This window comes from Uranotaenia lowii, chromosome 1, assembly GCF_029784155.1.
Source record: "Uranotaenia lowii strain MFRU-FL chromosome 1, ASM2978415v1, whole genome shotgun sequence".
In the NCBI taxonomy this organism is placed as follows: Eukaryota; Metazoa; Arthropoda; class Insecta; order Diptera; family Culicidae; genus Uranotaenia; species Uranotaenia lowii.
This window is the reverse complement of record NC_073691.1, coordinates 152,069,515-152,082,926: the sequence shown is the minus strand read 5'-3', so window position 1 is coordinate 152,082,926 and position 13,412 is coordinate 152,069,515. Positions and strand designations below refer to the sequence as shown.

The following is a 13,412-nucleotide window of genomic DNA, read 5'->3' as shown; positions in this document are numbered from 1 at the left end:
AAGTTTATTAGGCCTATTACTTAATACAAAGTTTATCTGGCCGATGGTCAATTTTATTACATCTATTTCTTAAAACTAAGGTTGGGTTTTTTGGGTTTAGGGAATGGGAAAGGGTTGGGTTTAATTGGAAGCTTCTTATCATGCGAGACAGTGGCTGAGTTACACTGACTCGCATAAGTGAAGATGGGGGTTTCTTTATTTTTGCTCTGATCACAATTCACTTCCATCTCTGGATCGGAGGAAGAGCAGCTGGGTTGGGGATCATTCTTTTTTTTAGGTGGAGAGTCCGATTGCACGTTCGCACTGGGTTGTTCGTTTGGTGGTGATACATTCGGTTTTTGGTGACTTCGTTTGATATTCAGGTTGAGTTGATGTTGCTGTTGTTGAGCTTTATTCGGATCGGTGCTGGAAGACTTCGGTTTTGGTTGGTTATCCATTATAGGACGTGATTGCAATTTTGCTACGCTTGCGTAACTGATGTTGTTATTGCTGGTGGTGATCGATGATATTTTTTTTCGGGCTTCGGTCAGTGGTATATTTTGATCGGTGGCGAGTTTAAGCGAGGCGACTTCGGTTTTCCAGATCGAACAGCTTCGGTCAACTGGACTGTGGCTTCCTTTGCAGTTGGAGCAAAATGGATCGTTTTTACATGTTGCGCTTTCGTGTTGACCGGAACATTTGATACACGAGATTTGGTTTGTGCATTTGGCCTTGGGATGACCATATTGGAGGCATTTTCGGCAAAACATTGGTAACGGATAGTACACTCGGGTTCTTAACCGCAGTAAACCGAAATCAATATATTCGGGCACGACGGTACTGTTCACAGTTAGAATAAACGTCGATGTTCCAACGATTCCATTTGGTGATTTTTTTGTTATTCTATGAACATTTGTTATATTCTGTGGCACAAGTTCTGCGAGGATCTCTTCATTTTTCATTTCTCCGACTTCATTACACTGCACTACGAATTTTCGTGTGTTTAAATTTGGATGAAGACCAACTTCGACGGGAGTTCCATCTATTAAATTGGTAATTTTTTCGAGTTTTTTCACTTGTTCTTCAGATCGCACTTTCAACACGTACCATTGTTTTTTGCTATCATAATAGCCACTCTCAACTTTACCGGCATATTTTTCCACTGATTTTCCGATTGTAAAAGGGTTCTTAGGAAGACTACTGCCATTTGTTCCTCGAAGGAACATGTAATATAAACGACCGAACAGTTTATTTCGGTCCATCCAAACAGGGATTAACCTATCTGGATGATCACCGGGAGATGGGCTCATGGCCACGCACTTGTTCTTTTCACCGCACCAATACTAAACAATAGCCTTTTATCACGAGGTGAGCAAAACTCGACCGAACTCGATCAAGGCTGAGGAGGAACTGAGCCTGCAAGCTAATGAAGAGAAAAAAAAACATTGAAGTAATTGTGAAACATAATGCAACATCAGAGAGGATAATAAACGTTAAATTTTAAAAAAAAAGTTTGTTTCCTTACTTCGAAAGAGCGAGAAACCAAATCGCACCTTGTACTCCGCTTTTTTTCAACAAGAATATCATGTCTACATTGTATTCAATTTCGAGAATATTGAGCAAATGATTCCGGAATTGTTCAACTGTGTTGGTATGTTTGCAGATAGCATTAAGGATTATTCTGCGATTCGAGTGTCGTGATTCCTGAAATTCTGCCTCGTCGTCCTGACTTCAAATGATGCATCAAGAAAGAAAAGTAAGGGCCCTGTTACATAAAACGAGTCGAGAAACTCGACTCGAATCCAGTCACTGGCAAGTCGAGCGAAATGTCGTATTACGGTAGTCGAGTGAAACGAATGGCGGCTATCATGTTGAAATTGAAATTCGACTCGACTCGACTACTATACTGCCGTTCTAAGCAAGAATGTCCCATGTGACTTTTGGGTCATTTTCACTTTTTTGCTGGAAACGGTCTCTTTTAGTGTTAACTTTCGAATAAAAAGACAAACAAGTATATTTTGTTCTGAACTTATACGAAATTTTCATCAAGGTGGTTGTCTCTATGTTGATAGTTCTACGCAAGAATGTAACACTGGAGAAAATTCTATGAAAAATGCTAATTTTATCAAAAAATTGTCTTAAGTTCAAACTGTTGAATTCAATGTTATTCACTGAAAAGAACATTAAAATAGAGGGCAGAGGAGGAGCGAGAAGCCTTGAGTGTTTTATTCAGAGAAATTTTCACTAAACACTTTTCGGTAGGCACTACTTACAGGATCCATACTCAACTATACATTTTTATAAACAAAGAGGAACGTATTTTCTCAAATTACGGTTTAGCATGAGTTTTTGGGAAAAATATAAACTACGCAAGCTATTAAAATGATAGAAAAATTGTAGCCGTGTGACAGTTTTTCGTAGAACTATAGAAAAACTGCTGGTCCCACCATGGGTTTGGAGGCTTTCGAGGAACAGATGAATCTGGGATGGGTTTTGTTTGAGCGCAAAGTGCACTTTCATATATCAGACGTGAAAGAAAGTGGTACTCCTCCAAAGGAGGTAAAGCATGCATATAGTCGATGGCTGTTATTATTTTTTCCGAGTACTTTTTCCAATCGATGTGTTTTGTAGGGTCATATGTCATGTTTATTGTGTTTGAAGAGCTGACCCCATTGGTGATAGTAAATTCGATAGGCAAGTGATCACTATCATTAGGATCATGGACCACCTTCCACTGCTGCACTGGTAATCAAATGATAAAGAAGTTGAGCAGAGTGAGAGGTCAATTGCACTTTGTCTTGCAGGAAGTTTAGGTACCCGTTTTCAAAACTGTTGAATTGAAACTGTAGCAAATGTCATAGATAAGAGTAGAACGACTACCGTCAATTTGTTCTCCCCAGACAGTGCCATGTGAATTGAAGTCACCCAGGATTAACCTTGGCTCAGGGAGCACTGAGCACAGGTCATCTAGGTGACTTCGATCCACAGCAACTCTCTGAGGCCAGTACAAACTGACAACACATAAATCCTTACCTCTTATAGTTATATGACATGCTTCAATTACGCCTGATAAAGGAAGGTGAATTCTGTAAAAGGAGTGAGACTTATTGATCCCCAAAAGCAACACCCCCCCCCTTCCCCCTAATAATCGTCACGATCCAGAAGGATGATATTAAAATCGTGGAAAGAGATGTTAGATTGAGAAGATAGCCAAGTTTCGGACAGTAAATGATTCGATGAATCCAATTTTGGAATAAGACTACGACAATTCCACTGTAAAACAGTGATATCTCTGGTCTCTGACCTTTCAGCGTAAATTAGCTATCGAGAGGGACAAAAACTGAAAGGAGGGGTCAAGTTTGCTTCAATTGCTTCAAAAATGTCTTTACTACAGGAAGCATTGTTGTAACAATGCCTCTGATGAATTCCGCTACATTGAAACACGTTAAAATTCCATTGAGAATGTCGGTCAATTTAAAAAGCCCAGATTGGGTGGATGATTCTGGCAAAATGACGTTAGGGATTGGGGTTTGAGATGTTCCCGCCGATGTTAATTTGTTCCGTGGTGATTCTCTACCGCGGAAACCAGGAGGAACTTGTTTTTCTTTGTCAGCAACAGTCGGATTTTTCTCAACCCTGTTTGGGGAGATAACAGCAGGAATTTTTGATGGTACTTTGGAAGAAAGCGGCTGAGTACGCTTCCGAGAGCCTCCTGCAGAGAAGACTGGTTGTACTTCATCAGCCGTGTCTGTGTCATCATTATCACCTGGCAGCACTGAAAAAATGTTACCAGATTGAGATTGGGTCTGTGGAGAGGCGCTCTTTAGTATGGCGGCATATTGTGGAACTTCTTGTAGGCTTTCTTCTCATGTCACTTTTTAAAAAGTTAGGCACTAACAGTTGTGACACTGACAAATCGCGGTTATCGCGATATGCTCTTTTCGCGTTGTCAGCCTCGTGAAACGCTCATGCAGGATCCGGTTCGAAGGACCAAATGTTTTATTGTGACAGGGCCGTAAAGGCAATCGATTAATAACTTCTCTACTTTTTCGTCAAAACTTCTACATTTCTCTGTCACTCTCTGTTCACTGCTCGACGTGTGAAAAACTAGCACTTGTATAATGCCTTGCACGAATAAAAAAAATCTTCGTTTTTTTTAGTACAACGAACAGGAATCAAGCATGAAAAACCGATCAGCTCAGAGCTCAGGGAACTGAACACGCCTCTGTATCGGCTTTAACTGATTTAAGCGCTACCCTCTCGATCAGAACATACGCGCCATGTAGAATGGGCTTCAAATTCGCATGTAGAGTTGCAGAGTTGATTGAGAATGTTCAGGATTAAGGGACAGTGATAACTGTTCAGGTTTTTAAAGCGTTTGATCATACTTAAATTTATTCAATTCCAACAAATCACTGATAAATTATTTTCATTTTCTATGTCAGGCACATTGTCTACACTTTCAAAGTTTATTTTATTTTTTATTTAACTTTTAAATTATCTACTTTATAAGGAATACGGATCATCACTAGCGTTTTCACGATAAGTTATTTGCCAAATGGTAGTAAAAGGAAGGAAAAATACTTCGTTTTCATTTTTTTATAATTTTTGACTCTACCTAAAGCGTGTACGAACACGTGATATATTGTATACAAGTATATTTGATAGTAAACTTACCTAGTTCTCGTTGCTCAGTTTTCATTGATCATTCTTTTAAGTAAGTATAAGATGTAGAATTTTTCAAGAAGATACCATATTCGTCAATTTGAATTTTAGAGATCACATTCGAACGAGTAAAATAGTTTTTATTGTTCCCACAAAGTTTGACTTGATGTTGAGCAATTAAGTATTTCTAAGGAATTACCTAGTTATAATCACAATAATTAAGCAGGAACCAATGATGGAGGGAAATGCTTCATGGCAATGAAATCACGGATGATTTCCTCAAGATACTCGCGAATAATCCTAGGACGTCGCAACTGATAACCGAACTTCTTCATCTTACTGTTATCCAGATAAAGATGTTTATGGAGCAGCAGCTCCTGATCCATGTACGGCGTAAGCGGAGTGTTCATAATCTCATCCGCCTGACAAATTTCAGCCCAAGGACCCAAGTGTTTGTCGTTAACCTCCTCGATAGCTCCAGCCATATCCATCTTAGTCATATTGGACATCACCACGCCCCAGTAATCCACCTCGATGCCAAATATATCCGCCAACAAGTTGGTGATCGTTTCCTGCGTTGCATCACTGTCGTCACACACGTTAATGGTTTCACCAACGGTTTTTTCATTCTGCATCAATTCCCATAGTGCGCAGCAAACGTCTTCCACATGCACCACATTCATTTTCATGGAACCGGTCCACAATAATTTCATAGTTTCCTGTAGATACCTATATATTCCAGCAATGATTATTCGTGGAGCTAAGTGAAAAAAATACCGTTTTGGATCGATGCAAACTTCATAAGTATTTTTATACTTACTAAGTCCCTTTTTGTCGCCAACTCCATAGCAAATGGGCAATCTCAGAATGGTGAACCGAAGGCCATCAATTTTTTTAAGCTCCTGCTCGATTTGAGCCTTATACTTGCCAACCATTGTCCACGGTTCGACCGGGCAATCCTCTGACTGAGGATGCCGATCATTGGAGAACATACTTCCGGTGCCCAACTCCACAAACCGTTTCACGCGCTGCTTGGCCGATTCGTTGGCCACATTGGCCGTCAGCTTCACGATGCCTTCCTGGTACACTGGATCCGTTTGACCCGGTTTGGTCTCTGCAGCACAATTGATCACGTAGTCCCATCCGCCCGAGGGATGGTCGGTTTTAAATGCATTCTGGCACGATGCGACGTTTATCAGATTTGCGCTACAAAATTCCACCCGCTCATTCGCAAAGGCCGTCATATGTCGTGCATTGAGCCAAGCCATTTGCGGTGGAGTCTTGTCAGCTATCTTGATTTTTTCGGCCAAGTCATTCGTGACAATGTAGTCCACCAAATGTCGACCAATGAAGCCGCAACCTAAAGTGGACGGAAAGTTTTGTTTTAGCTTAGCTTAGCTTAGCTTGTTTGACTACTCATATCCACCTTAAATCATTAAGCCCGAAATGCTTTTATTATTCTTCAAAAATACCACAATGTTCTCATAGTTTAAATAAAAATATAAAATTTTATTGTATCAAATCATTCAATGCATTTCGAATTTCATGATCGCTGGCGTGGCTAAGTAGAACGAGTTCCACATCGCCAATAATGGTTGCTACTCCGTGATTGATCGAGGCCATCAATTTTGTACAAGGGCCAAAAGAATGCACAATGCACAAAACTCATGCTCTACCTTAAAAAAAAAAGATCAATAACGGCTCCGGCCACGTCCTAGTAGTCGAAACGGGATGAAGGAAGGATTGTTAGTAAGATACTTTTAAGGATCAACCATAAATCTGTTATTCCAGTTTTCTTCGAAATAAAGTGGACGGAAAGTTTTGTTTTATACCCAATCATTTTGAGATGTTTGCGTCGAGGTTTAAAGAGTCACAATATGAATGAAGTCACTCTGCTCGAGTGATTTGTAAAACGCATGATGTAGAGTAGCATAATTTATAAACAACTGATAATTGTAACCATGGAAAGGGTATAGTATATAGGCATGGGAACGCTGCCGAACTGGTTGATGGTTTTGCATTTGTGCGAATTTCACCCAACCTTTAAAGATCTGGTTTTTATTAAGGAAAAAAATAACTTGTCGATTCCATCGTCCATTATAGGAAATAAAGTACTACCACCATACAAGTAGCAAAGATCTTTCCTTTTCACTGCTCAAAGTGCCTTATCAACAGGCCCAGCCCTTGAGGAAAGAAAGAGAAGAAGAATCGCCAGGAATCAACAGTGGCAAGAAGAGCCAGCGAGCCGAAGCTCGGAAAGACAACTAACCAGAAATTATTGGGAGGTCTTCGAGGCTGAAACCAGAGCCACTCGAAGGTCGTCGGTGCAGAGCCGGGTCGTTCAGCCGGAGCCACTGAAATTGCCGGACCAGGAGCCGACTGGAAGGTCGTCAAGCCGGGAAGCTAGGTGGGGGGTCATGGGAAACATGGGAGGTCGTCGAGCAGGTGCCATGGAAGGTCGTTTGATCAGATCCTTGGAAGGTTGGCGATTCGGGAGCTAGCGGAAGGTCGTCGTGCCGTTGGTGAGGCGTCGGGCCACAATAGGAGTGTCGAGCGGTGTTGAGTTTATGATAAATTATAGTAACCTATGAATCCGTTGTCAAGATAAACAAACTGGTATCCAAGCAATATGTTACTCTGTCGAGTTTAAAAACGTGCTCGGCAACAAATAAATTCTATTCTCAGTGTTTACTTTACACGCCACTTTACAAGTGGTTATGGGCCCAGAATAGTTTTGTCAAAGAAGTTCAAGAAAGGTGAAGTTTTCCAAGATGGTTCTTCCCAGAGTGCATGGTCCCCGGAACGAAGATAGCGGCAGAGGCCCAAGCAGCAGCAGAAGCGATACTGGCGGTGTCCCATCCGGTCAAGGCAATGGCGGAAGGCAACCAGCGGCCGGTACGCGTTGTTATGGAAGCTCAGTGAGCCTGCCGGCTATCGAAAAGTTGAAAGGACGAATCAACTACTCTTCTTAAACCTTTTCGATGAATATGATTCTCATCCGAGAAGGGTCGTGGCGTGCCGTCAAACCGAGAGATGGCAACAATATGGATCCGGAAATGGACGAGCGAGCGTTAGCTGCCATTTGCCTGAGCATCGAGAAGATCAACTTTAGTCTGGTGAGGAACGTGGAAACAGCACAAGAAGCCTGGAAAAAGCTGGAGAAGGCATTTCAGGACGATGGGTTGAACCGACGGTGCGGTTTACTGAACAAATTGACGTCGGTCAAGCTGGAAGATTTTGAGAACGTGTAGGATTACATTGACGAGTTGGTTACGACAACCGACAATTTGCGAGAAATTGGGTTGTCAACGATCAGTGGCTTGTTGCTGAAAGGTCTTCCGGCTTATTATGCGCAAATGATAATGGGCATTCAAGTGTCCGGAATGGTTTCACCTGCAATCAACCTGGCCATTATGCAGCTAGTTGCCCTGAAAAGCAAGATTCTTCGAACAATGCAGGAGGTTCGAATGGTAAGGCCCTGTGCGCGGTGATGTCGGCGAGAGGTCGAGACGAGTGGTTCTTCGAATCAGTGGCGAGTTCCCACATGACGAGATGCGAAGACGGTTTTGCCAAGAAGGAAAATTTCGTGCACTCCATTAGCGCGGCAAACAACGAGACGATACACGGATGAAGATGGTGACGTAATCTCATCTGGATCCGAGACAGATGGGCTATACCGGCTGAACCAAGGGAAACCGGCGATGTCGATTCCAGCGGAAACATCAAAAGAACTAATGGAATTGTTCTGTGATGTGGTTCCAAATAAGCCGAGAGTCAACTGAGGAATAGACGACCAAAGTGTGGTTCCGAAGCGCGAGCCAAAAGTCGAAACCCTGCAGGATGATCATCCAGAAGCTGAGCCAAGTGTGGTGGAGCCTGACGTGGTGGATCCTGACGAGGCGCTCCCGCCGCAAATAAAAACAAGACCAGCTGATGAGCAGCAAGGGTCGAGGCACAGCGGTAGGGAGCGCGTTTTCGCAGCAAGTATAAAGACTTTGTTTGTTTTAGTCTTGTTATTGGTCCTGGTCCTTTACAGTACGAAAAGGAGAACGAACCAATAAACTGCACCGACGCTATGGGGCGTGTAAATGTGGCCACGCAGCAAGAAGTGAACGGGCTTGCTGAAAACGGGACGGTGGACCTAGGCAGGACGGCGATTCGAAACAAGCGCATTTCCAAGCGTAAACGAAAATCCGATGGTCGACACGAGCGATACAAGGCAAAGCTAGTGGTAAAAGGTTATGCGGATGCCGATTGGGGAGGAGATCCAGATACTCGAAAATCCATCACCGGGAAGATCTTCAAGACGATGGGAGTAGCAAGATCCTCGACGGCCACGAGGAAATCAAGAAAGGCAAACGACCGAGGAGGGAATCTGGTGGCAGATTTCAAGAAGGAATCATAGGTTAAGGAGGAGTGTTGAGTTTATGATAAATTATAATAACCTATGAATCCGTTGTCAAGATAAACAAACTCGTATCCAAGCAATATATATGTTTCTCTGTCGGGTATAAAAACGTGCTCGGCCGCAAATAAATTCTATTCTAAGTTTTTACTTCAACCAAACTACACGTGTTTCTTTTCCACGCCACTTTACAAGTAGTGGGAACCAAACAAGGTCGTCGGACCGGAGCCACTGGGAGGTCTTCGGACCGGTGCCATGGTATGTTGCCGGTCTGAGACAACGAATCAGTCGTCGGGCCAGATTCACTGGAAGGTCGTCGCACCGAAAGCTATGGAAGTTTGGCGAGTCGGTATCATGGAACGACATCAAGTCAGGAACCAGGTGGTAGTCGCCGAACCAGGAGCCACTAGTGGACTTGCGAACACGGCACCACGGAAGGTCGTCAAGCTGGTGCCATGGAAGGTCGTCGGACCGGGAAGCCAAGTAGAGGTCGTCGGGCTGGAAGCACTGGGAGGCGCAGGCCTCAGGAAAGGCTTCGAGGCGCAGGAGAAACTTTCGAGCCGCAGCAAGGAAATCGAGACAAGAAGTCAGCTTGGAGGTCGTCCGATCGCAGCCATATGGGTCACCAGGGATCATGGAAGGTCATCGGACCAGGAACCAATTGGAAGATCGTCGTACCTAGAGGGCAGTTGATGGAATCCAGCCAGCAATCACGGAAGATCAACGGGCTGGAGCCTCGTGCAATGAAGGCGACGAATGAGGTCCGATGCGTACTTGAAGAGGAGAACCCCCCAACTTCGCCGAATGCAGTTAGGAGATTGCGAATGTGTATGTTAAGGAGGAGTGTTAAGATTTGTATCATAGAAGTAATCGATGGGACAAATAACAACGTACACATAATTAAGAAACAACTTATAATTGTAGCCATGCAAATGGTTTAGTATTGTTGCTGAATCCCACATTCGCCCAATAAACTACCCTAATTTCAACTAATCTGGCTTCATTTAGGCGTTCCTCAAAGTTTCGATTTTTTTTACCCTCAAAAATCACCTGAGGGTCCGCCAAAGGAAATCAGAAATCGAAATTTTAATTTTAATGTCAAATTGACTTGGAATTTTTGTCAAAAACAGTTTTTGTTTTGAACATAATTCAGCACCAGCGCATAAAGCATTGATCGTTCGGAAATGGTAAAACATATTTTGCTTTGTTTCATCAGTTCATCTCAAACGACTGTATCGTCACCGGATTTAAACCCACTAGACTTCGATATCTGGGAACATATGCAAGGGAAGTTGGATGGCGTTAAGCATTCGAAGTTAAACACATTTAAAAAAGTTTGATTTGGTTTGGTGTTTGGTAAGGATTTTGGAACGAAATGCCGAACTAAGTCGTGCGTGCGGTTTTCAAAGACTCCGAAAAGCGTCTACGGGCCGTTATCGAACACCAAGGTGAAAAATTTGAACTCAAGTGCTTAGTTTGTAATTTAACTACTTATAGATGGTATTTAAATTGATTCCGATTAGAAAAAACAAATAGTTTGAGTTTTATGCAATAAAAAAAATCACGTTGCCTCCCTGTACAACGGATTGAGATGAAAATTTCCTCATGGTTGTTTTTTGGGACGGGAATTTGATTCCAGGTACCTATCCAATTTTGGATCGTGGTCGGAAAGAGGGATCAGAAAAAAGTCGTCTATATTGTTCAGTTTTTCAGATATTGACGTTTTTATAAGTTGGATTGACATGAAAATTTGCACATGTATGTTTTTAGGGTTTAGTTATCAAATTCAGATTAGCTGTTCTCTGTTTTGGCGATATTGACAATATTTTACAACGGATTGAAATAAAAATTTGCACATGGTTGATATATGAGACGGAAATTTTATTTCCAGTATTTTGGATCGAGTTTAGAACGAAGGATTAGAAAAAGAGGTTTTCCATTTTAATTGTTCACTGTTTTTGAGATATTTACGTTATTAAACATTTTATTGAGATGAAAATATACACATGTCAGGTTTTTGGGACGGGTAATTGATTTTAGGTGTCAAATTTTACGTTAGAGGTCGGTCAAGGGGGTCGTCCATAATAATTGTTCACTAGTTTGCGATATTGTCGTAATTTTAGATATCGTTGAGAAAATTTAGGGTTTGAAAGGGTGGGTAATTAATTTGAAGTATTCAATTTTGGATCAGGGTCGTGATTATGAATTAGATTGACATGAAAATTGCATTTCAACTATCCAACTTTGGGTCAGGGTTTGCCAAAAGGGGGATCGGGATCAGCTAGTAGCATAAACAGTATCAAATCTTTTATAGTGAACACAACGCAGGTTAACATCGACTGACTGAAGCTTCTTTTTGCGACAGGAAAGTTTATCGCCAAGTTCCGCACTGATTGGTCCCGTCCAGTGAACTTTTAAACTTGAACAAGGCTTTTAGCACTTAGTAAGAAAGTCTGTTCAGGGAGATTATTTTACAACTGCGAAGATGATGCCATATTTAACACTTCTCTTTAAATTTTTCTAGCTCCACTCGGGTCGTCAAGGACGCAATGTGCGGTGTCATTAAATCAAATTACGCTAATTATGCGAAGGCTTCGGAAACATCGATGTCTCTCCAATATATGTAGGTACATGAAACGGACACGTGCAGATGTCGATCGCACAGCTTTGACAAGAGACCAGGAGTACAGAGAGGGGTTATTTAAAACAGGTCTTACCTCCCAAAATTAGCACCGTCGGTTTGGACATGATATGCGGATGATTCTCGAACCTCTTTCAAGGTATTTTTGCCTGCAAAAGTTGCTCTTTTTGCACCGCTGCACTCTGACAGATGCCACAGCTCTCGTATCACAAAATAATTGTGAAAAGTATTTCTTATCACTTGATAAACAACTTTGACCGTAAGCTATATCTGAAATGGAAGAAGGTAGCGTTACTTATCGTATTCTAGAAGTTTTCTTCATTATTGGATTATGTTGTAACAAACCACTGGAAGTACACAAGTCCAACTAAATATGTTACATCGAACGAATTGCACAATGGCGAAATTTGCAAAAATGATATGTGGCAGCTATGGGGAATGGCACCGAATAAAAAAAACAACAATAATCACAATCAATTATCCATTACACGAATTCAGCAAACACAAAATCGAAAGATGACTAAATGAAATAATAAAAATAAATCGCCAATCTGCATAGGTATGTTGACAAGTTCCTGCGAGTATCTTCCTTGCAGTCGGTATTACAAATGTATTGTCATGTCAGTGCTATGGGGAATGCTGAGCTGAACTGACCAAGAATCTGCCACTGAATGTATGGATCGGTATCAATGTGGTGGAAAGAGAGGTGATGAGGAAGAAACGATGCAAAAGTAGAAGTAAAGTTTTTTCTTCGTAAACATAGTTACCATGCCAGAAGTGACGTCACTACCGACCACTTTCGCGACGCATTTTGCCTAGGATAAATGAAGCTCCCTGACAACGACGCGTCGCGACGCAGGGCTTGTTTATGTTTATTTTAATTTTTTCTCTCCGAAGTGCAATAGTGTGCGTTCCTTGCGCCACCTTATACTGTATTTGTTTTCTCCACTCGTGGAGTGTTCCACCGTACCCGATAAAAACAAACACAAATCGTCGCCAGTGTATTGCTACCTCGCTCACTCACACGCTCTCTCGCAACACTGACAAAATTTTCGGGCAACACCGCCCGATGGCAGTGCAACACCAGGTCAAAACCAGTGCAACACCGTCCGAATAAACAAACAGTTTGACAGCACCTAGTGGTGCACCGGTGCAACACTAGTGCAACACTCGGCATAAACAAATACAGTATTAGTAAAAGTGTACCTCATTGGATCGGTATATCTTCTTCCTTGTCGGTATTTTACCGTTTCGTGCGCCTCACCTCACCCACCACCAGTTTACCACATGCGAGGCTTCTTTTTATCGCGTTATTGCGATTTTGGAGCTACCACCATACGGATACGACTACGAGAAAGATTGTTCAGAGAGCGCAAAGCGATAATTATTTATGTGCCTGGATTTTACCGGCTAGGCGGCTACGCTAATCTCGCCAATTCTCTCTCTATCTTAAGTTCAAAAGAGAATTTTAAGGATTGAAGCCACACACGCCCGTTTGGTTTGTCAAGCTTTCAATTGACCAAGCTACAATTTGATGCCTGAACCACCTTAACGCGTTCTTGATTACTATAGACTGAGCGTGTAGTAGCCGAATCGAGCCGCCGGGCGGCCTCCTTACAAAACCACTATGGGCCATTTGCACTTTCAATTCAAAAGAAAATTTAATGCTTTGCGTTCAGAAATTTTCGCATGTTTTCCCAGTTTCTGTTTCTGATACGTTGT

The 13,412-nt window shown here is 42.2% G+C and overlaps 1 protein-coding gene across 1 annotated transcript; it reads right to left on the bottom strand.

Moving 5' to 3' along the window:
* Nucleotides 1-4,356: 4,356 nt before the first annotated feature.
* LOC129740545 (uncharacterized) lies at nt 4,357-12,335 on the bottom strand. The gene is made up of 4 exons (XM_055732255.1): nt 12,036-12,335; nt 11,767-11,960; nt 5,465-6,004; nt 4,357-5,404 (listed from the first exon to the last, which is right to left on the bottom strand). The coding sequence occupies exons 2-4, from the start codon at nt 11,795-11,797 to the stop codon at nt 4,863-4,865; spliced, it is 1,113 nt and encodes a 370-aa protein (XP_055588230.1). The 5' UTR covers nt 11,798-11,960; nt 12,036-12,335; the 3' UTR covers nt 4,357-4,862.
* Between the last annotated feature and the right edge of the window lie 1,077 nt (nt 12,336-13,412).

Coding starts and splice junctions, on each gene's coding strand:
- LOC129740545 (XM_055732255.1), bottom strand. CDS start 11,797: ATGTCCAAACCGACGGTGCTAATTTTGGGAG. Junction 6,005..11,766: donor GACGGTGCTAATTTTGGGAG/GTAAGACCTGTT, acceptor CGTCCACTTTAG/GTTGCGGCTTCATTGGTCGA. Junction 5,405..5,464: donor TGGCGACAAAAAGGGACTTA/GTAAGTATAAAA, acceptor TTTTTCACTTAG/CTCCACGAATAATCATTGCT.